The 24,299-nt window shown below is 43.5% G+C and overlaps 1 protein-coding gene across 4 annotated transcripts; it reads right to left on the reverse strand.

Annotated features, from left to right (window-relative positions):
* Positions 1-13,964: 13,964 nt before the first annotated feature.
* Znf32 (zinc finger protein 32) lies at positions 13,965-18,270 on the reverse strand. Of its 4 annotated transcripts, none has more exons than XM_075983031.1 (3): positions 18,165-18,270; positions 16,258-16,397; positions 13,965-14,888 (listed from the first exon to the last, which is right to left on the reverse strand). In XM_075983031.1, exons 2-3 carry the CDS (start codon positions 16,325-16,327, stop codon positions 14,143-14,145), a joined length of 816 nt encoding a protein of 271 aa, XP_075839146.1. In that variant the 5' UTR covers positions 16,328-16,397; positions 18,165-18,270; the 3' UTR covers positions 13,965-14,142. The 4 variants fall into 4 exon arrangements, with proteins under 4 accessions (XP_075839146.1, XP_075839147.1, XP_075839148.1 ...); XM_075983032.1 differs by having other exon boundaries at positions 18,040-18,199; XM_075983033.1 differs by lacking the exon at positions 18,165-18,270 and adding an exon at positions 16,480-17,161.
* Between the last annotated feature and the right edge of the window lie 6,029 nt (positions 18,271-24,299).

The raw sequence follows: 24,299 nt of genomic DNA on the forward strand, positions 1-24,299 counted from the left end.
CAGCAGGCCGCGGGCGGTGAAGCGCTACTTCCGAGTCCACTTCCGGAGACGGTGGGCCACTGCTACTTTGGCGATCTAGCAATTTGTGGCCGAAGTGGATTCTCCGTCATTCAAGCTGTTTTTAGCTCTTTTCATTGCAGACACATACAAGTAATTTCATAATACCCAAATGTCGTTTTCATTTGTTAAAATGCTGCTGGAGGGGAAATAACCAGTATAATATCGTCTTCAACCTTAAAAATCTTCTGAACCTGTTAACTAACTACTCCAAGTGAGCAATGTAGTGCAAGCATGTAATCTCATGACCAAGGAGGCTGAGGCAGGAGGATCATGAGTTTGAGAAGCCCATGTCAGAAATTTAAACAAAGAAAAGAATTGGTCACTGTATATTTCATGTTCTTATCTCTGGAGGACCGTTTCCAGATCCATATGGTGCAGCTTACCACCGCCTGTAATTCTAACCCGGCACCCTCTTCTGGTCTCGTGTACACACCCCCCCTCACATAAATAAATTATTTTATAAAACCAACAATTTAATGTATTCGGATATAAAAAACTAAAAAAAGTTGATCATAACTTGATTTAATAGATCAAGGACTCCCAGATCAGAATATATATTTTATTGTTGTTTGTTTGATTGTTTTGTTTTTCGAGACAGGGTTTCTCAGTAGCTTTGGAGCCTGTTCTGGAACTCCCTCTGTAGACCAGGCTCGAGCTCACAGAGATCTGCCTGTCTCTGCCTCTCGAGTGCTGGAATTAAAGGCGTGCGCCACCTTTTTAGCAAAAAGAGGCACAATGATTGATGCCATTATTTCTGAAAGAAAATGTCAGCAAAGTTGTATGGAATTAATAGTGTTATTTTGTAGTTAAGTTTCGTTTACCAGAAGGACTTCAGAATGCTTTCCTGGTGTGTTCTGTCTTCTCCCTAAAGGGTCTTCAGGTAAACCTGTGTCATGCATGTCCAACCTGTAGCCCACATGTGCCCCTGGGAAGCTGTGTATGTAGCCCAATACAAAAATCATAATTCTCAAACACTAGACTATTTTTGCAATTCCTTTGTGATTCAGTTATACAGTTTGTCCATTTATCTTCATGTGTACGTGTGTGGGCATATACATGTGGTGGCCAAAGGACACCTTGCAGGAGTCAGTTCTTTCTATGTGGGTCCTAGCCATTGGGTTCAGGTTCTCAACCTTGGCCGTAGGCATTTTAACTGGATGGCCCAATTGCACCATTTTTGAATGGGACCTTTGTAAATGACAAACAACTTTGGCTAAGGCCTAGTGTAACTGACAGACCATTTTCAGAGGCAGGAAGATTTTCAACGCCATCTTACTCTGTCTTGGCAAGATTTGACAGTCTTCTTGTTTCCTGCTTATCCATTTCTGGATACCATGTACCTTGTCAGCATTCAAACATTAGGGTCTCTTGAAGTTTTGAAGATGTGTATTTTCCTGTAAAGACAAGAGCAGATCCCTGCCCCAACCCTATATGCTTTCCTTACCACTTGTATGGGTGTCACCGTTGTGGATGAGCTGTCATTTCTCTTTTTCAAACCTAATCTTTACTAATTTTGATGGTACCCATAGTTTTTCTTTTCCTGTGGAAATAAGAGCAAAACTTCTTCCCCAACGTAGCACATCTCCTGGCTTCCATTGTGAGATCAACACATTCTTGAAATAAACCGGTTGATTTAGTTCAGCAGACTTTTCCATCATCCAATGTCTTTCTGCTGCTGTTGTCCCTTTTCTCATTGGCGTTAAGAAAATTCAAGGTTAGGGGGCTGGAGAGATGGCTCAGTGGTTAAGAGCATTGCCTGCTCTTCCAAAGGTCCTGAGTTCAATTCCCAGCAACCACATGGTGGCTCACAACCATCTGTAATAAGGTCTGATACCTTCTTCTGGCCTGCAGGCATACACACAGATAGACTATTGTATACTTAACAAATAAATAAATAAATATTTTAAAAAAAGAAAATTCAAGGTTAATAAAACATTATGTAACCTATTTCTGGGGGTATTTTCCACCCCTTTCTGTTTGTTTAACGTATCTTTTTTTTTTTTTTTTTTTGGTTTTTCGAGACAGGGTTTCTCTGTGGGTTTTGGAGCCTGTCCTGGAGCTAGCTCTGTAGACCAGGCTAGTCTCGAATTCACAGAGATCTGCCTGCCTCTGCCTCCCGAGTGCTGGGATTAAAGGCGTGCGCCACCACCGCCCGGCTGTTTAACATATCTTTTATAGTTTGATTTGATCTTTCTAAAACTGCTTGGCCTGTAGGATTGTGTGGTATACCTGTAATATGCTTAATATTATAATAAGCAAAAAATGATTTCATTTTCTTAGAGGCATATGCTCAACCATTATCCATCTTTATTTGTGCAGGCATACCCATGATGACCATAACTTCTAATAAATGTGTGATTACTGAATCAGCCTTTTCTGAGCTTAAAGCAGTTGCCCTCTGAAAACCTGAATAAGTGTCAATGGTGTGGTCTACATATTTTAATTTGCCAAATTCTGCAAAGTGGATCACATCCATCTGCCAGATTTTATTCCTTTGAGTACCCTTTGGGTTAGTCCCTGCAGGTAGCGGTGTTTGGTTATAGAAAGAGCAAGTAGGGCATTTCTTTATAATCTACTTAACTTGTTGCCATGTAATAGAAAACTCTTTCTTTAAACTTTTGCTATTGACATATTTTTTATGAAATTCTGAGGCCTGCGACACACTTCCCCAATTAATAATTGATCAATTTCTGCATTACCTTGTGCTAGAGGACCTGACAGACCCGTATGGGATCAGATGTGTGTTATGTATATAGGACAAAGCCTATTTCTGATTCCACTTTGCACCTGAATAAATAATGAAGTCAATTTTATATCATCTGGTATAAGTTCAGCGTTTTCAATATGCGAGACTACTCTTTACTTCCAACCATTATCACCTGCCAGAGTAGGTGATATTGATAGTTTAATGGAGTCTCAGTGGTTTACCCTGAAGCAATACCTGGTTGCAGGAATGTCAGGAGCCATCTCCCCCTAAAAATCATTACAGGAACCATCGCCCTGAGGGGTTTGCAAGGAGTTCCACACCCTAACAATTGTTCTATTGACAGAGCCTACCCCACACCCAATTATCTGTTAATGGAGAGCTAACTGTTAGTGGAACCCACCCGACATTCCAATTATCTAGAGAACTAGGTGTGTGAACTCGTGGCCGAGGAATCGTGACCTGACCTATCGTAACCTCCTGGCCTACGTGACTGACGTGGACCAAATTCCTCATCCTATATAAGCTGTAACCATACTCTAATAAATGGAGGCTTTGACAAGAACCCTGCTTGGCCTCCTTCCTTTCACCCGCCCATATCTTCCAGATAGCGCCTCTCCGGGACCCTGGAATAACTGACCCTGCTAGGCGGGTTACACCCCTAGGCTGAGTGACCCGCCAAGGCGGTCTACACAGGAAGAACCACAACTCAAGAACAGACCATCCAAAGGAAATGCCTAATGTTCCAACTCCAACGTAGTAGATACGATTACCTGCCAGCACACTTACCAGGACACCCCTAGACAAATGTCTGCCAATCAGGGGTCCTGAACCTCAGAAACCCCTCACCTCCACCTTTACTACTATAAAAACCCAACTCTAACTGAATAAACTCTGTTTATTCCAATACGTTGGACATGTGGAGAGGCCAAGTTTGCAAACTTGCATAAAATAAAGGCTCTTTGCTTTTACATATGGGACTTGATCTCCTTGTTGGTTTTTGGGGGACTTTGCGAGTCCGGGCAACTTGGAAGCTAGAGAGGCTTGAGGCTGCTCTGAGTAGCCTCTCACAGTGGGGACCACTGATGAGTGGTCCAAAAGAAAAAGGAGAAGGAAAAATCTGAGGGACTCTGGGCTCCCAGTCAAATGCACTGCACAGGGTGCGCAGTGCTAGAAGGGGAGGACTGACCCCGGATTGTCTGGTCATAGTTTTAGCTATGGAAAGCAGTGAAGGGCTCAACCGTAATCATGAAGGCTGAGGTTGGGGGCTGGAAGGGGAAAACTCACCACTGAAGCTGCTGATATGTGTAGAGGTCAGCACTCAGGCAGATGGAACATGTGATTGTTGTGGAAAAATACCCAGATCTGGATCCTGACCCTGGGAGAGGGGCAGGAGGGCCTACCAAGCCTGATGGCACCAATGTAATGGTTTAAGTAAAATGCTGCAGGTCCCTGAGCAGCAGCAAGCAGCAGGTCCCGAGACCACAGCAGGCCACGACAGCAGTCAGGTCCCAGGCAGGAAGCTGTGTGGTGGGTAAGAGACCGAGACAGATAGGCATGCTATGCAGAGTGAAGTTGGATATTTATTTAGTGGGTTATGGAAGGGAAGGAGAAAAGAGGGAAGAGCAAAGAGAGAGAGAGAGAGGCAGAGAGAGAGAGAGAGAGAGAGAGAGAGAGAGGAGAGAAGTGGGGAGAAGGGAGAGACAGAAGCTGCCTCTTTTTTATTTATTTATTTATTTTTTAATAAATATTTATTTATTTATTATGTATACAATATTCTGTGTGTATGTCTGCAGGCCAGAAGAGGACACCAGACCTCATTACAGATGGTTGTGAGCAACCATGTGGTTGCTGGGAATTGAACTCAGGACCTTTGGAAGAGCAGGCAATGCTCTTAACCACTGAGCCATCTCTCTGGCCCCCCAAACCATTTATTGTATTGTGTCAGATCACATTGCAACAAAACTAGAAATCAACAGAAGAGAAACCACAGGAACTACCCAGAATACTTAGAGGCTGAAGAATATACCTTTTTATGACCAGTGAGTCTTTGAAGAAATTTGGGAGAATTTCCTTAAGTTCCTGCCTCAAAGAAAATAAAATAAAAATACGGCTTACCAGAGCATTTGGGATACAGTTAAGTCATTCTAATAAGAAAATTTATGGCTGAGTATTCTTACATTAAAGTCAGAGATTAAAAAAATAATGTACCTCAAGGCATTATAAAAACAAAGCCCCAAATTCTAAAGATCAGGGCAGAGAATAGTGAAATAGTAAAAGAATCAAGAAACCAGAGTTTCTTCTCTGAAAAAAATAAATGAAGTTGATAAACTCCTAGCCTAAATTAGACAAGTGAAAATGAAAAGGTTACAACTAGTTCAGAAGAAATTCAAAGGAACGTTAGAAAAGGCGTTGTATATTTATATTTAAAAAACTAAACTGGGGGGGGGGGACTGGAGAGGTGGCTCAGAGGTTGGGAGCCCTGGCTGCTCTTCCACAGGTCCTGAGTTCGGTTCCCAGAAACCACACGGTGGCTCATGGCCATCTGTGGTGAGATCTGGTGCCCTCTTCTGGCCAACAAGCATACAGACAGACAGAACACTGTATACATAATAAATAGATAAATCTTAATTAAAAAAAAAAACTAAACTGGGGGGACTGGGAGATGGTTCAGAGGTTAAAAGCACTGACTGCTCTTCCAGAGGTCCTGAGTTCAGGTCCCAGCAATCACATGGCTCATCACAATCTGTAATGAAATCTAGTGCCCTCTGCTGGCTTGCAGTATACATGCAGACAGAACACTGTAAATATAATTAATAAATTAATCTAAAAAAAAAAACCAAACTGGGAAATTTTAGAAGAAACAAATTCCTAAACACACAACTTACCAACATGAAATCAGGAGGGTATTAACCCTTAGACTAAAGACCCATGGCAGTTGAGATGAAGCAAAAATAAAGTTCTCTTAAGGGGCTGGAGAGATGGTTCAATTAGGAAAGTGCTTGCCACCCAAGAGTAAGGACTTGAGTGCTGATCTTCAGCTGGGCGGTGGTGGCACATGCCTTTGATCCCAGGATTCGGGAGGCAGAGAAAAGCGAATCTCTGTGAGTTCGAGGCCAGTCTAGTCTACAAGAGTGCTGATCAAACCCTGTCTCGAAAAACCAAAAAAAAAAAAAAAAAAAAAAAAAAAGAGTGCTGATCTTCGGCACCCACAGAAATAGACGAACATGGCTGTCATGTACCCATAATTCCAGTGCTGGGGAGGCAGAGAAAGGAGCGTCTCACAGATTTACTGGTCAGAGAGTATAATCAAACGCCTGAACCATAGGTTCAGTGAGAGAGTCAGTCCGATAAGGATGGGGAAAGCAATTTAGGAACATGTCTAATACTGACTCCACATGGCTGTGTTATCTACTAGTTTATTACAAATGGAAGCATTCCCTTCACAAGGGGTGGGGACTTGGGAACACAGGTTAACACAATGCCATAGGTCTGGGAAAGTGGAATTTTTTTGGGGGGGAGGGGGAAGTGGAAACTTAACAATTCTTTTGAGATGTCTCTCTGCTTTACAGGAGGAGATTCTGACCAGCAGAGAGGCAGAGAGGAGATTTCTCTGACCTGAAGAGTTGTCTGCAAGGTATGCTTGCAGCCCCAGCAATACAGCTTTCTGTGTGTTGTGACCTGTATCCGGCTGGGCTTTTCAGTGGTGTGGCTGCATTTAAGACATCCCTGCTTCCATGAGTAACTCTGTACACATTACCAACTAGGACTTCAGTGAAGTCATTATTTTGGTTTGTCAGGAGTTCCCTTTCTGGATCTCTGTGTGTGTTGTTCTTTATAGAAAAAAGTCACAGAACACCATGTATGCATATACACACTACCTCCACATGCATGCAACCATGTAACACAAAAATAAATATCACAAAGAAAATATTCCAGTGCTCTGCAAACTATTCCATGCAACAGAAGGAAAACTACCAAGCTTATTCTACAAAGTCACGCTTAAGCGGTCACAAAACTAGACCAGGGTAAAAATAACAACAAAGGAAAACTACAGAGCACCTTCTCTGATGAATACAGATGCAAAAATACTCAATAAAATTCTTGCAAACTGAGCCAGGCGGTGGTGGGGCATGCCTTTATTCTCAGCATTCAGGGCAGAGGCAGGTGGATCTCTGTGAGTTCGAGGCCAACCTGGTCTATAGAGACCTGAGTTCCAGGACAGTTGGGACTGTTCCACAGAGAAACCCTGTCTTGAAAAAACAACAACAAAAAATCTTACAAACTGAATGTATAAAAAGCCATTTATAAATTTCAATACCCAAGACACTGGAGAGATAGCTCAGAGGTTAAGAGCACTGGCTGCTCTTCCAGAGGTCCTGAGTTCAATCCCCAGCAACCACATGTTGGCTCACAACTATCTTCTGACATGCAATTGTACATGCAATTAGAACACTGTATACATAATAAATAAATAAAATCTTAAAAAATTTCAATACCCTTCAGGACAAGGACCCTGAAGAAACTAGAAATAAAAGGAGCATTTGTAATGAAGTCACCTCCAGTCTACATTATACTAAATGAGGGAAAGCTGAAAGCATTTCTTCTAAGATCAGAAGGACAGAGGAATGTCCACTCTCCACTCGCTTATTCATTATGGTGCTTAAAGTTTAGATAAAGCAATATGGCAGGAGAAGGGTGAAGAAGCTATACAATATGAAGAAGTCGAAGTAACCTTGCTTGGAGATGACAGGACTCTTAAATAGCCCGTTAGAAAATTCCTAGTATGGACAAACATTTTCAGTGAGTAGTTGAATATAGAATCAACATAAAATATCATTAGCTTTTCTATATACCAATAATGAACTTACTGGGAAACAGATCAGTGAAGAGTCTAATTCTTACCAAAAATCCCAGGAGAAAACCTAGCTGAGAAGAGAAACGATTTCAACAATAAAAACTCAAAGATACTGAAGAAAGCATGGGATGATGGAAAGATCTAGTATGTTGCTCATGGATTGGCAGAATTAATGTGGTAAAAATGGCTACGTTACCAAATGCATTCTAGAAATCCAATGCCAATCACCATAAGAAAATCCGATGACATTTTCCACAGCACTAAAAATCATTTGGCTCCCACTGATCCTTTGACCCTCTGACCACCCCTGTGAAGTGAGAGATACAGGATAGGTAGCTGAGTACCCCAGCCTCCCCATCTACCACAAATCACCAACTGTCTCACAAGGAAACTTAGACAACTCTTAGCCAAGACCAATGAACTAGGGGAAGATCAGGCACTGATGTAAACACCTTTTCAACATAAGAGTGCCCAAGCACTGATGCAAACACCCTTTCAGTATAAGAGTGCAGAGATGCATTACAAAGAGTAGGAACTCACTTTGACCCACACATAACTGATTTTTTTTTAAAAAAAAGATTTATTCATTTATTATGAATACCATGTTCTGGTTGGCTTGTATGCCTCTGGCCAGAAGAGGGCGCCAGACCTAACTACAGATGTTAGCCATTATGTGGTTGCTGGGATTGAACTCAGGACCTCTGGAAAAACAGCCAGTACTCTTAACTGTTGAGCCATCTCTCTAGCCCCTCCCCTTTGTTTTGAGACAGGGTTTCTCTGTGTAACAGCGATCCCTCCCCTTCCTTCTCTCCATCCACTTAGTTTTAGGAGGTGTCAGACAGGAGCTGATAACTTCTGTTTCTCCCAAGATTCCCGATGAGGCAGATGGCCTTGAACTTTATTTGCTGATCCATTATGTTAGATGCACGTGGTTTTCTCCAAAGGATGTTTCTGATGCTATTGGCAGACGTGCCGCAGGTGTAATGGCTTTAGTGGCCTGACTATTAATAGTCTTTGTTCAATGTAATTAGCTAAGATGAGGTCAGACTGGAGTAAGATAGGACCTTAACCCAACAGGACTGGGGTTATATAAGGAGAGACAACGAGACACACAAGGATGCCATGAAACCACATAGGCAGAAATGAAATCCTGTAGCTGGTTAAGAAACACCGAGGATTCCTAGCAGCTAACAGGACTTGAAGGTTTCTACTCTCTGTACTTCAGAGAGACCATCACCCTGAAGATACCTTGACTTCAGATTTGTTGCCTCCAAAATCATCAGATAGGACATTTACTCTTGTCTCAGCTCACTCAGTTTGTAGTATTGCTTCAGTATCCATAGAATATGAGTATTCTAGCTGGGCATAGTCACAGTCTTTAATCCCAGCACTCAGAGGCAGAGGCAGGTTGAGTTTGAGGCCAGCCTGGTCTATATAGTGTGTGGCTACATAGTGAGACCCTGTCTAGAAAAAAATACAAAAGAAGAAAAATGAACATTCTGCGGATGGTGTCAATAAGTCATCTCTTGTACCAGCTGCCTTTGAGTGTGGGTAGAACCTGAGACCTGTTTCCATCCGGTATGCTCTGGCAGATGTGATGGAATGCCACTTCTATAACATTATCATAGTGCATTTAGCAACTGCAAGGACAGCTTCTCTCTCTCTCTCTCTCTCTCTCTCTCTCTCTCTCTCTCTCTCTCTTTAAAGGCCACATGGTGTCAGAAAACTTGTGTGGACTCCTTATACTTAATCCTATAGATAGTAAGAAGCGGGAGTTCTCAACTCTGCAACTCTAAGGAAGTACATTCTGCCACTCCGGTGTGCTTAGGAGGGATCCAGAGAACAGGGTTTGTCTGACACTGTGGGGTCAGGTTCGTCAGATGCCAGCGTAGACTGCAGGCACCTATGGGCTGCACACCGGCAGTGCCTCTTTACTGTGGCTGGAGGTCTGTTGTGGTCTGAACGCAAAGTGTGTGTTCCCGTGTTTGAACACGTGGTCTCCTGCTGGTGGCATTGTCTGGGAAGGTTATGAAACCATGAGGGGGTGGAGCTTTGTGGAGGACGTATATCACCTGTGGTGGGCTTTGACATTCTCCAGCTCCATCCTGTCTCCCCTTCTGGACTGCTGATCCATTGTGCTGAGCTGGCTCCATGCTCTTTTGGCCATACCTTCCTTGACACGGAGCTGTAAACCAAAATGCGCTTTCTTCCCTAACTTGCTTTTCTCGGGGAATTTTATCATTACAAGACAAACAAAATGAAGAGGGTTGATGCTGTCCGTTGAGCTGAACCTATCAATTGGAGCACACATGGAGCCTGTACATTGCAGTGGCTTCTTTTTTACATGGTAGCTGATTTCCCATAGAGTAAGTATTCCAAAGAAAATGGGCAAACTTTGAAGACTTCTAAGGGCTTTTGGTGCCGACCACTGTGATGTGACAGCATTTGTTTTCTATTAACGTATGCAGTCATCAGCCTGTGTAGATGGAGGCGACACAGACATTGGCTTTTTAAGAATGAATGACAAAGAACTTGTGTGCGTCATGTTAAAACTGCCTGATTGGCCAAGTGAGGTGGCACACACCTTTAATCTTGGTTTAACCTTTAATTGGTAGGCAAAGGTAGGTGAATCTCAGTGATTTCGAGGCCAGCCTTGTCTACAGAGTGAGTTCTAGCACAGTTAGGGCTGTTACACAGAGAAACCCTGTCTTGAGAAACCAAACCAAACAAACAAAGCTGCCTGGTTGTTATCAGGATATGCCTGACTTATATACATAGATGGTAGCTGTGAATTCAACAGATGTTACTGACCAGGTGGACTCAGGTGTATACCAGTTGAAGGTATGGCATTCTTTTTCTTCATTTCATAAAGTTCTCTCCTGATCTTTCAAGTCAGTTATCATTTCTTTGTGTTCTATGAATAAATACTGGGGGAGTCATACACTATATATCTGTGTTCAGATTCTTTCAATGGGCGATTTTCTGATTTATCATTAATATTGCTCATGCTTTGTTGATGTATTTTATTTCTGAGTTTAATTCCACTGTATAAGTATTCCAGTTTCTTTCTTTCTTTTTTTTTTTTTTTTTGGAGACAGGGTTTCTCTGTGTAACAGCTCTGGCTACCCTGGAACTCAATTTATGGACTAGGCTGGGCTCGAACTCACAGAGATCCACCTGTCTTTGCCTCCTGAGTGCTGGGATTCCAGTTTTTTTTTTTTAATTTTTAGTGTGCGAATACAAATGGGTGTTACAAATGGCAATGTCATAGTCTTGTGTTGCAGGAGCTCCTTCCACTCCTTCAGCTAATAGCTGCTGAGATACCAGCCCATTGGGGCGTAGTCTCTCTTTAAAAAAGCAGAAATTGCCCTCGCTCTTGGCTTCCGGCTCCGCTTCCGGCGACTAGACTCCTTTCTTGATTGTGCAGAGGGCTGTTGTCTGGGACTGTGATCTGTAAGTTTTTCCCCTTTAAATAAATAACCATTCTATTAATCATAATTCCAAACTGGTGTGGGATTGTTTGTGACTTACGCCTTTGTCTTGTATACATTGTCAAATGTTGTCTAAGTATTCCTGGGAGTATTCTTTTTCCTTTTTCTCACTAATCAAATCCATAAAGTTTGAATGACCAAAGACCTTTGACATAATTTACCCCTGTAGATGAGATGATAGTTCGCTATTATGAGCCTTTTGGGATTAGGGAGACTACAGCTTCTAAGGTCTACTACAAAGAACAGAACAGTACCTGTGCTGGATAGCTGCATGTCGACACGAGCTAAAGTCATCTGATTAAGAAAATGGCTCTGTTAAGATAGGGCTGTAAGGGGGCTGGAGAGATGGCTCAGCAGTTAAAGAGCACTGGCTGCTTTTCCAGAGGACTCAGGTTCAATTCTCAGCATTCACATGGCAGCTCTGTATCTCTAGTTCTAGGGAACCTGACACCCATGGCAAAACACCAATGCACATAAAATAAATAAATTTAAAACAGATGAAAGGATATAGCTGTGTCTCAATAAAACTTAAAAAAAAAGATAGGGTGCTGTGGAACAATCCATTTTTATACTATGAATATTTATTACTCTCATTGGTTAATAAAAAGCTGACAGGCCGGTAGTTGGGCAGGAAGTTAGGTAGAAAAGCCAAACTGAGAATGATGGGAAGAAGGGCAGACTTGGGAGATACCAGCCAGCCTCCGAGCAAGCAGGATGTGTAAAAATGGGGTAATAAACCATGAGCCACGTGGCAAAGCATAAATGGAAATATGGGTTTTGTTGTAAGAGTTAACTAGTAATAAGCCTGAGCTATTGCCCTAGCGTTTATAATTTATATAAGACTCAGTGAGTTTATTTGGGACTGGGCAGTAGGGACAGGGAAACATCTGTCTACAGTACAGTTGAAAGCTCAGGGGTGATGGCACATGTCTTTAATCCCAGCATGCACTATGGGGGCAGTGGCAGATGGATCTCTGTGAGTTCCAGGTCAGTCTGCTCTACAGAGTGAGGTCAAGGATACAGCAAGAGCTGTTATACAGAGAAACCCTGTTGTAAAACACACACACACACACACACACACACACACACACACACACAAAGGGTTGTAGGCAGGCCTGTAAGGCATTTTCTTAATTAGCGGTTGATGGGTGAAGGCTCAACCCCAGCCAATTGTGGGTGGTGCCATCCCTGGAAGAAAGCAGACTGAACAAGCCAGTAGGCAGTACCCCTCCATCACGTCTGCATCAACTCCTACCTCTGTGTTTCTGCCCTGCTTTAGTTTCTGTTATGACTTCCTTTGATGATTAGTAAACCCTAGGGCTGGAGAGATGGCTTAGAGGTTAAGAGCATTGGCTGCTCTTTCAGAGGTCCTGAGTTCAATTCCCAACAACCACATGGCAGCTCATAACCATCTATAACGAGATTTGGCGCCCTCTTCTGGCCTGCAAGATACATGTAGATAGAACATAAGTAAATCTTAAAAAAAAAAAAAAAGCAAAACAAAAAACCTTTCCACCCAACTTGCTTTTGGTCATGGTGTTCCACTGTAGTGATAGTAACCCTTACTGTGAAAACTTCGATACACCGTTCATCAGTTATTAACAAAAACACTCAGCACGAAGAATTATAGTGGCTTCAGATTAAGAATGGAAAATTTCCCCACAAAACCAACCTCGCTTTTCTTCATTTTCTTCAAATCTCATCCCTTGAAGGTGAAAATTGAATGAAGAGGGAGTGATGTCTCCAAATTGCCAGTGTGTAGGAGGAGCCCAGTATTGCTCCTGGACTAGTGTAAACTCAGCTGTAATGACAATCAAGTTCTTTCTTTCTAGGTAGTCCCAACCTCAACACTTTGCCACTGTCTCCAAAGGAATTACTTAAAAAAGAGTGATGGACACTGTGTTTCTCAGGGACTTGGAATTCCCTTGGCAGAAAGTAACATACAAGTATAGAATTCTTAGAAAATTAGATAGTTGCTGGGCAGGCGGTGGTGGCACATGTCTTTAATCCCAGCACTGGGGAGGCGGAGGCAGGTGGATCTCTGTGAGTTTGAGACCAGCCTGGTCTACAAGAGCTAGTTCCAGGACAGCCAGAGCAGTTACGCAGAGAAAACCTGTCTTGAAAAACCAAAAAACCAAACCAAAAGAAAAAAAGAAAATTAGGTAGTTATAATTGTAAGTGTAGGGCTGAAGAAATTCTCAAAGTGCATATTCCAAACCTTTGTAAGCTTGTAAGGGAAACCTGTTTTACAAGGCTTGGGCCTCTGCTATAGAGAGTTAGCGGTCTACTAGGTTACTAAGCTGATTCATTATTTAGGTTCAATAAAAAGATTAGTAAAACAGATTTATCCTTTGGATTTTGCCCAGTGGTCTTTAAATACAGATTAAACTGAATACATCCAGAAGAAAAGGACCTTGAGGGCTGGAGAGATGGCTCAGTGGTTAAGAGCACTAACTGATCTTCCAGAGGTCCTGAGTTCGATTCCCAGCAACCACATGGTGGCTCATAGCCATCTATAATGAGACCTGGCGCCCCCTTCTGGCATGCGGGGCACACATGGAAGGAATGCTGTACACATAATAAATAAATAAATTTAAAAAAAAAAAAAAAAGAAAAGGACCTTGAAATTGATGAAGTGCTGATTTCTTTCTTTTTTCATTGTGAGTCTAGTCTTTAAGGGCTGACCTTCCCTACAGCTCCCAGGAGTTGAGTTTTTTAAAAGGCTTATGGTATATGCTACAAATCTAAAATCTGTATCTGCTATAAATACTAAAAACAAGGTCACGTGTGACATGAGAGATTAATGAGTGTACCTTAGGAAATTAGGTCAAAATAAAGAAATTATGAAAAATAATGATAAACAAGACATTTATTTTTCATATTCATTTGGGGGAAGGGAAAAAGTCAGTTGCCCTATGAAATGCTGGTCTTTCTGGAAGAATTTCCACTTACCCTATAGAATTAGATAAACTTCTTGGCAACAGAGGGTTTTGCATTGTTAATCCCCAAGGAATTCCTTTGAAGAGTGGTTACAGGGTGAGCCTCTGCGAGCAGCTTCGCTGGTGCACAGCCAGGCTCCCTCTCTGAGTGAAACTTTTCCCACACTGGCCACAGAGATAGGGTGTCTCTCCTGTGTGGATTTTCCCATGCAGAATGCAGTTGCCCCTAGTGTGGAAGCTCTTCCTGCAGTGGGAACACGCATAGGGCTTCAGACCTGTGTGAACTCTGATGTGGACAATCAGGCTTCCCTTCTGACTGAAAGCCTTCCCACACTGGTCACATCTATAGGGCTTCTCGCCACTGTGAACTCTTCGGTGAACAGCAAGGTTACTCTGATTCCGGAAGCTTCTCTGGCAAATGACACATTCATAGGGTTTCTGTCCAGTGTGGAGTCTCTCATGCACAGCTAGACTGCCTCGCTGACTAAAGCTTTTCCCACACTCTTTGCACTGATAGGGCTTCTCTCCTGTGTGGATCCGCTGATGTGTAACTAGATTGCCTTTGGCCCTGAAGCTTTTTCCACACTGGGTGCACTCAAAGGGCTTCTGGCCAGTGTGGATTCTCTCATGCAATGTTAGACTACCTTTCTGCCGGAAAGATTTCCCACATTCCTGGCAATCATAGACCTTCTGCCTCACTCCAGGTGAGTCTTCCTGTAGTGTCTTAGACTCTGGGGACTTCTGTTCCACCTTCTCTCTTCTGAACGAACTCTGGAAATCCCAGCTTGAAGATCCTGTGGCCTCTGAGTCATACTTGTGGGCTTCTGTCATCACATCTGTAAAACGAGAGGGAAGTCATGTAAGATGCACCAATATGCTGAGCGAGAACAGGGAAAAAGAAACAAGACCCTCGGAGTGCTTACTGTGTGCCAGGCATATACTATCAGCTTTGCACATATAACTAAATCTTGAAAATCATCCTGAGATTGCTACAGATGACAGCATAGGAGGTCACATAACTATTAATAGGTGTATTATCTGGGATTCAAATATTAGTATGCTCATAGCTATATACTGCCTTTAAATTTAATGTAGCCTCCTAGATTCTTGGGAGGTAGACATGATTATTATTATGTTTGTTTGTTTTGTTGTTTGTTTTTTTTCAAGACAGGGTTTCTCTGTGTTGCTTTGGAACCTGTCCTGGAACTAGCTCTTGTAGACCAGGCTGGTCTCGAACTTCCACCTGCCTCTGCCTCCCAAGTGTTGGGATTAAAGGCATGTGCCACCACCGCCTAGCTATTGTTATTTTTTTGGAGGGGGTGCTGGGAACTGAACCCAGGTCCTCTGGAAGAGCAGCCAGTGCTCTTAACCACTGAGCCATCTTTCAAGCCCTGAGATGATTACTTTATAAGCAACTAAAAATAGGTTCATAGAATATGAAAATTAAACAGAGAATCACACAGGGTCTTTTACTTAAGTTTTTTTCCTCCCTTCTGAGTTTTAGCTGACCCCCAAATAGGTGTAGAGTCAGGATATGAAGGGCCTAAAGCTCGAAAACCTCAAAAGCATCCCTTTAGAAACAAGCATAAAATCAAGCAAAGGAGAGACCATTCAAGAGAGGCCCCGAGGCTTACATTGCCCCGGCTGCATGAAAGTCACCCAATTCCAGCCTGCTCTCCTGACAGTAGTTTATGATCTCAGAAAATAAGCAGCAAAATTTCAGATGGTTTATATCTATGCCTCGAATTCTTACAGGATGCAGCCTCTTGTCTGTCCCATTACACAGATGAAAAGCCCGGAGCTTAAGGAAGTTATGTAAGTTCTTTCATAATGCAAATATGATCAGAATGTCTTCTTTTAAAAGTCATGCTATCTTTCAGTCTATTAAGCTACCGTAGAGTTGAATGAGTATTCATTTTCCAGGGGTCATCCTAGAGAAGCTTCTTCCTTGTTTCTCTAACTCTTTTCATACTCAGTGACAGAGCTGAGAGTTAACGATACTCATTCAGCCTGAGACACCCTCAAGACTACCTCCATACCAAACTGTTGTCTTGCTTTGTTTTGACTATCATTTCCAATTCCAGCTTGTAGGCTTTCCCTGCAACCCGGAGAACAGCAAGCTTCACCACATGAAAGCATATTCTGCTCCTCGGGCCTGAGAACAGGGACTCTGAAGGTATCCCGGCAACCAGCTGACTCACTCACTGAAAAATGCTACATTCTGGGCATATCTTCCATGACAGTCCAGCAGGGTAGCTGTTGGGAACCCAAACATGTCCACTCCTGCTCTATGACGTTAACCACCGCTTCTTCATATGATTCTTCCATGGGCTGGTCTTGAGTACCTGGGAGACAGAAAATAAAATACACCAAACCAAAGAACAAACAACAAAGGGCAGAATGGATAATTGAGAAAGATAACATTACCAGGAGGTTCACTTTGGGGTGTAAACACAGGAAATCAGGTAATATCACTTCAAAGTGGGCAAAAGGGGCAGAGCTGACTGCAGAGATGAATCTAGAAGCAAGGCGGCAGCGGGAAGCAGAGGGGCAGACAGGCGTGGACTTCTTCCCCAGAGTCCCCAGTTAAGGGTCTCTTTGTTTGTACTTTGGTCCTGACATGCGACTGGGGGCCTCCACTTCCCAGGCAACTGTTGCTGATTCTATTCCTCAAGCCTAAGAAGTCAACCTTCAGCCTTCCTGAGCGGTATGAAGGAGGCGCTCCTTTCCAGTCCCCTCAAGTTACAAGGACCTAACAAAAGAGTTCTTGTTGCCTTCTGGCAATTCTTAGCAGGCTCTAGATCCAAACCATCACTTTTCTCCTTTGGAATGTTTATTTAAGGATCAAATTCCTGGATTTGTACACTTTATTTATGCAGTGGTACACAGTATAATCTTTGTTTCAGTATGTCCAATCAAAATGCCCGACTCCTAGCTCAATAAATTAGCAATCTGACACTATAATTCTGTTTTATTAACCAAGTAGCTACCCTTCACCCCATTCAGCCATACTATCCCGTTCAGCCACATTTTTGTGATGACAAGAGGATTAACTTCCAACTTGGAGCACAAAGTACAGAGGGATCCCCTGAAATGGAGCAAATGCATTGAGAAATACAAGATAGTATCGAATATACCATATATATATATATATATATATATATATATATAAATAGAACCCACAAAACCCTGTGCACATTCACAAAAAAGCACTTGGCACCACCTCCCTTTTGCCACTGGAGAGTCTAGAAAACATGGTGAGGTCAAAATAAGTGAACAGAACGTATACTTCCACCTCTCCACCTGCTAAGAGCTATCCATCAAACATTCCCTCAACCGTGTCTTCAGACTCTCTGATCAACAGCAGGAAACTGCGAAGGGAGGGAGAACCGTGATCTCAGGTCAGAGCAATCAAATTTTCGAAGCTATTGGAAGAAAGTGGCTTCACGACACGAGACACTGCTTTTCCTATTAGAAATGCCATCAACGCTCAGAAGTAGGTTCTGACAAGACTTGGATCCTTGCCTTGGTTCCCTAGGTGTGTGATCTGAAGCAAAGCAACCTGAGAGAATGACTCCACTTTCTTCACTTACTAAACAAGTTAACACCATCTCATTAGCTTTTGGAAGAACTGATGATCAGAAAATCTCCTACATTTGAGACACACCCGACACATTCAAGGCCTAAAATGGAGCATTCTCAGGAGAGAGGGGCTGGAGGACAGACAGACAGACAGACAGATAGACAGGATGATCTTTGGGGTCTGAGGAAATCTTAACGAGGCAACTGAAAGAGCTTTGTGGGTGAGGGCGAGTTCCCCCCACACTGAACGCCACTCCCTTCGCATCTCCGCAGGTACGGACTCTGCACCCTCCTGGCCTAGCTGGACCTTCCTGTGGCCCCTCCCACGCTCGCGGGGACCCCCCGACGAAGCAGCGGGGCCCTTCCGGAGCGGACCGCGGCCCACCCGCTCTCCGACCAGCGCACCCTTGTCAGAGGCTGGCGACTGCAGCCCGGCAGGTCTGGCCTGTTCACGAGCCCCGGCCAGGGCGGCAGGCTCATGACACAGCCTCCTCTCCCGGGAGCACAGACCCGGCCTGGGCCTCACTCACCGCAGCGGTGCGCGCCCGCCCGCAGACAGACAAAGCCGGCGCCGAGCCCGTAGCAGCCGCAGCAGCGACGAGCGGCGCCGGACCACAACTCCCAGGAGCCTGCGCGCGCCCCGCGGCACTGTGGGAAGCGCCGCCGCGTCGCTGCGGCAGAAACGCGGGAGGCTGGCGGGGCTCTGTTGTGGAGGAGGGGTGATTGGCGTCTGGGAATGCCGAGTTCCATAAATCACGCCCGACTCAGGGTTCTCTGTAGGAGTCAGAAGCAGGAAGCAAGTGTTTCGAACAAAGAATCGGGAACACCGGCTAGTCCGTTTACAATAAGATTTCTCCCCACCGCTAGGCTTCGGAACTTGGGTGCCACTTGGACTAATTGCGTGACCCAGGGAAGGGAATCTGACCTGTGGGGAGTCCAGGGCACCTACACGGGGCCCGGGAGACCTTCGGAGCCGAGGGAAAGCGAGGCGACAGTATTCTCTGAGTTGGCATCAATAGTTTCTTCTTCTTCTTTTCCAACAGTTTCTTCTTAACTGAAGAAGTGTGACCGAAAGGGTGAGATTTGAACACTAAAAGTCACCAAGCAGATGGCAGAGTAGCCCTCTTCCACAGAGCTGCCTCTGGGAGCAGCAGCAGTTCCCCGGAGCCGTTCCCGCCCTGGGAGGATGCGTGGATGCTGTTAAACATTCAGAAAATAAAAAGCTCCCCAAAATGCCGTAAGCCTCCACCGATTGCGCTTCTAATAGCTTTTCTGAAGGGCTTTGTCTCCCTCTGGAGCTGTGACTTCTTTGCTGGCCCCCCACTCAGAAGATTTACTGTTGAATGAAGGAAAACCGTAAGGAATGTTTACTCTTGCAGTGCCTTTTTTTTTTAAAACCCAAATCTACATGTGTTAGACTGGACAAAACATTTACCATCATAGAATGCCTCTGTTCTGTGGGACCAGCTGTGGGTTTAGGACAAGTTCCAGATCCTGCCAAGACAATAGTTGACAAAGCTTTGGTAGGAAGAGATGGTTGTGAAGGGAGACCATAACCTTGTTCCCTTTATAAATCTGTAGATTCCCTTTTGAGGAAATGCGTGCGTTTAGTTTTTGAAAAATTTGATCACATTTTGTTTAGTGTGGGGTGCCTTGCTGTGCATGTGAAGGTCAGAGAACAGTTTGTGTGAGTGGGTTCGCTCCTTCCACCAGGCACCGGGGATCGAACTTGGGTCGTCAGGCTTGGCAGCAAGCATTCTTATCAGCAGCCTTACTGGCCTAGACCATTTGATAGAGTGGGTAGGACTGGGGTTGAGAGACTCAGATTAAGACTCAGCTCCCTGCATAGATCCTTGGTTCTTGCCCGGATCTTAAATGGGGTCTTCTAGTACTCAGCTACCACCTGCATCTTAAGGCTAGCTCATCAGGAAGGAGGATGCCGAGGGCTAGAGGGAAACTCTCTTGGTGTAGATTTAGATACTTGTTTAAGACACGCTGGCATTTTAGAACACTAGGGGGAAAGAATGATGATCATTCAGAAAATGATGTTATGACAGTTTCACTATTTGGATGACAAAGAAATACGTTCTATGAACTCCTTTGCTAAGACACTCTCCAAATAGATCAAATCTGGAATATAAAACCCAAATCCATAAAAGATTCAGAACAATTGAATTAATATTCTTATAATCTTAGTGAAGAATTTCTTTTTTGCAACCACGATAACAACAACAGAAAAAGATTAAAATTCAGCACTGTCTTTGGCCAGCACCATTACATGAAGACAACTCATGACAAAGCTAGGGGAAAACCCCAGTAACATACACCATGTAAATCAACAAGACAAGGGAACAATATGTTATTAGAAATATGGCCAACGACAGCAGCACACACCAAGAGAAATAAGTAAAAATGTCGAGACTCACTGTTCACTAAAAAGAGCCAATTGAAACAGAAAAATCTCCCCCCCCAATTACTTAATGTTGTCTATAAAGCCAATAGTGAAACTGACATTTTTATCCGTGTGTAAGTGGAGACAATTATTCTCACTGTCTGAAATGCCCTAAGGAAGATTGGTGACATAGGTGGTAAAAAGAATTTACCCAGAGCCCCAAAGACAGACTCTATTGGCACACACTACAAGGAGGCTGTGGACATGTTTGTAGAGAGAGGATTGCACAGCTGAGAAGGGGTGGGATACCTTTATAATATTTGGGGAGGGGTTTCTTGATCTTAAAATATTGCTGTCAATTATTTTATTTTCAGTTATACATTTCTGCTGGGTGTTTTAAGATTGTGTAGGTAGCCCCAGTGAAGTTTTGTTTTTCTCTGTGTTTTTTTTTTTTTTTCCTGTTAAGATCAACTAAGATTCTTTAGGAGCTGTTCTCTTACTCTTAGGGACTTTCAGGTGTCCCTTGTCTTCTTTGTTTTTATATGTTTATTGAACATGGTTTCTCTATGTATCTTTGGCTGTCCTGGAACTCACTTTGTAGAACAGGCTGGCCTTGAACTCACAGAGATCTGTCTGCCTCTCCCTCCCAAGTGCTGGGATTAAAGGCATGTACCATCCATCATGTCTGGCCTTTGTTCTTATTTTTTTATTTTTATTATTTATTTTTAAATTCATGTATATTCTATTCTTTTTTGAATTTTTTTTTAAAAACTTTATTTTATGTGAATTGGTGTGAAGGTATCAGATCCCCTGGAACTGGGGTTACAGACAGTTGTAAACTGCATGTGGGTGCTGGGAATTGAACCCAGGTCCTCTGGAGGCACAGGCAGTGTCCTTAACCTCTGAGGCATCTCCCAAGTCCCTTTTGTTTTTATTTTTTAAAAAAGATTTATGTGTATAAGTGTCTGTGTATGACATGCACGTCTGGTGCTCACATGGTCAGATGAGTAAAAATAATAAAACACTGAAAGTAAGTCCCCATGTTGTTAAGATTTTTTTTTTTACAAGTAATTAAAAGCCTGATAAATGGGCTGGAGAGATGGCTCAGAGGTTAAGAGCACTGACTGCTCTTCCAGAGGACCAAGTTCAATTCCCAGCAACCACATGGTGTCCATAATGAGATCTGGTGCCCTTTTCTGACCTGCAGGCAGAACACTGTATACATAATAAATAAATAAGTCTTAAGAAAAAGCAGAAAATACAAGTATGTATCTTGATAAAATTGATAAACCCTTTGTCTCTCATGTTACGGATTGTATATGTTGCTTATTGTAGAGCATATCTTAAGAAAACTACATCGAGCCAGGTGGTGGTGTCCCAGCACTGGGGAGGTAGAGGCAGGAAGATCTTTTCTTTTCTTTTTTTTTTAAAGATTTATTTATTTATTATGTATACAGTGTTCTGCCTGCAGGTCAGAAAAGGGCACCAGATCTCATTATGGATACCGTGTGGTTGCTGGGAATTGAACTTGGTCCTCTGGAAGAGCAGCCAGTGCTCTTAACCTCTGAGCCATCGCTTCAGTCCCAGGCAGATTGTTGAGTTTGAGTCTAGCTTGGGCTACAGAATGAGTTCTGGGACAGCAAGGGCTACAAAGAGAAACCCTATCTTGAGTGATAAGATTGAGACAGACTGGTAAGGTCAGGTGCACATGACTGATTCATAGAGAAGGTTAACTCCAGTACCCAACAACCAACGCAGGACCTCCCCTTGGCTGTATAAATCTCCTCCAACTAAAATAAACAAACAGCCCAATAAATCTTACCGCAATTGAAAAGTAAAACCCAATCATGGCCATCTGTAATTCCAGTTCCAGACGATCCAACACCCTCCTCTGACCTCCTTGGGCACTGGGTACACACAGGGTAAACAGATTCACATATGAGCAGAACACTCAAACCATAAAACAAAAAAAAATTAAAAGAAAATAACGGCTTGTTTTGGTTGACAGTTTCAGGGTGGAGTCCATCGTGGCAGGGAAATTATGGCAAAAGGAGTTGAGGTAGTTGGTCGGGAAGCATCTGCAGTGGGGAAGAAGACTGGATGAAAGCCAATACTCAGCTACAGTATCTAGGAATGGTGTCACCCCCTTCTGGGGTCTGTCTTTCTACCTCAAAGTACCTAATAATGATGATTTCTCACAGGCATGGCTCGGAGGCTTACCCAAGCTGAAAATTCTCTCAAAGGGTAGGGCTGGAGGCTAGTATCCTATCAATTTGACAGTCACCATCACACAGGGAACTTTAAGTTTGTCACATTGTGTCATAAACAGTTTGGGTTCAGTTCTATTGAAATGTCGAGGAATGCTTACTCAGTTTGAGGAAGGGTCTTCCTCTGGCTCCTCTGGAATAGTGGTGAAGGGAGAGAGCCGGAGTCCTGGCGCCATGAGACAGAGGGAGTTAAATGGCTGCTTTCCAGAGGCAATCCCTCGTGATCATCAGTGTCTGAGTTAGTGTTTCCGTTGTGCTGAAACACATGACCGAAAAGCAAGTTGGAAAGGAAAGAGTTCATTTGGCTTACATTTCCATATTGCTGGTATTCATCATCAATGGAAGTCAGGACAGGAACTCAAGCAGGGCAGGAACCTGGAGACAGGAGCGGATGCAGAGGCCACGGAGGGGCGCTGCTTACTGGCTTTCTCAACCTGCTTTCTGATAGAACCCAGGACCTCCAGCCCAGGGATGGCACCACCCACCATGATCTGAATCCTCCCCTGTTGATCACTATTTGAGAAAATGCCTTACAACTGGGTCTCATGGAGGCAGTTTCTCAACTGAGGCTCCTTCCTCTCTGATGACTCTAGCCTGTGTCAAGCTGACACACAAAACCAGCCAGTCCAATTGTCCACAGAGACACATGATCCAAGAATGGGATCTTGTGTGCCTTTCAGTCTTGCCCTCACCCGCCTGTGGGAGGGAGCTTGGGATGGGACAACAAAGAGGAAGCAATGGAAACCCTTTTCTTCTCCCCAGGAAGACGAGCAGAAAGCAAGGTGATTACAGAGCTGAGGCAAGGTAGAGAGATAAAATCCTAGATCAGCTCCTCTCAGGTGAATATTAACCAAAGGGTAGACACTGGAACTTAAGACAATGGGATGCTTTTTAACGGTTTTGGGGTAATGCATTTTTGGGGTTAGCTACCAGAAAAGAGAGGCAGAAATAACAATTAAATGAGAAGCAAAAACAAGAGATGAGGCATATTTGAGATGTAGAATATTTTTTTTTTAACCTTGACAGGATTTTCTTTAATCTCCCATATGGGCCACCACTTGCTGTTTAAAATATCATAGGCAACGCAGGAAGTTAAAATAACGTACCCAGAGCATGCTAAAAAAAAAACAAACCAAAGAAAATTTACTGAAATACATTGCAAGGGGCCATGAGTCAGTCCCCAGAGAGGCCACACAGCTGAGAAAAGGTGGGCGTCTATTAAAGTAGTTGGAGGGAGAACCACTGAGTCTTACTTTGTGTGCCATGTACGTGGCCTCTATGTCTGGAGAGATGCTGACATTCTGGTCATTTGTTCAGGCATCAGATGTCTGTGTAGAACACCACTAGTTGCTAGGGACCAGGCTCCATGTAGTCATCATCTGGCTGTTAAAATATGCGAAAATGTGTTTATTTTTGGACTTAATCTCTACAGTTCTAATTTGATGTTTTATAATATGTATCTAGTTCCTCAAAGTGTATGTGACATATATATATTATATTACATATATATGTTATATATTACATTCAGAATTATTTCCTTTGGGGAGGAAAATAGACAAGTGTATGCTAACTAGATGAAAACCATGGGGCCATACTTCTGAACTAAATAATTGACTCAGAAAGGACTCTGGATTCTGTGAGCAGAGTGAGTACTCTAGATGCTTCCATGAGAGGCCAGTTTAGGGAAAGGGAAGCCTCCACTTCTCGCCACCTTTCTGAAGATGTCTTCAGGACTCCTTCTGCTGGTGCAGTGTGTGAACAGGGGGAGTTTATGAGAACAGCTTGCCTCCTCCTCAGGGCTGTGTTTACTGCATCCCTGTTGGAAGTGCAGGCTCACAGCCTGGAGAGCAGCTGAGCGTAGCTCCTCCCCACCAACGACTGCACATTCCACAGGCTGCCTTCCCAGCTTTCCAAACTCTCTCTCTCCTATATCATGGAAGCCAGGGCTTGGGATAGAGTTGGCTTTCTCAGGCCTCTCCCTGCTCAGTGATTGTCTGGAAAGAAGA

This window comes from Microtus pennsylvanicus, chromosome 8, assembly GCF_037038515.1.
Source record: "Microtus pennsylvanicus isolate mMicPen1 chromosome 8, mMicPen1.hap1, whole genome shotgun sequence".
Classification (NCBI taxonomy): domain Eukaryota; kingdom Metazoa; phylum Chordata; class Mammalia; order Rodentia; family Cricetidae; genus Microtus; species Microtus pennsylvanicus.

Excerpts from the sequence above, each read along its gene's own strand:
- Znf32 (XM_075983031.1), bottom strand. The coding sequence starts at position 16,327 with ATGTTTGGGTTCCCAACAGCTACCCTGCTGGACTGTCATGGAAGATAT. Across the intron at positions 14,889-16,257 it reads CCAGAATGTAGCATTTTTCA|ATGTGATGACAGAAGCCCAC; the intron begins GTGAGTGAGTCA and ends CTCGTTTTACAG.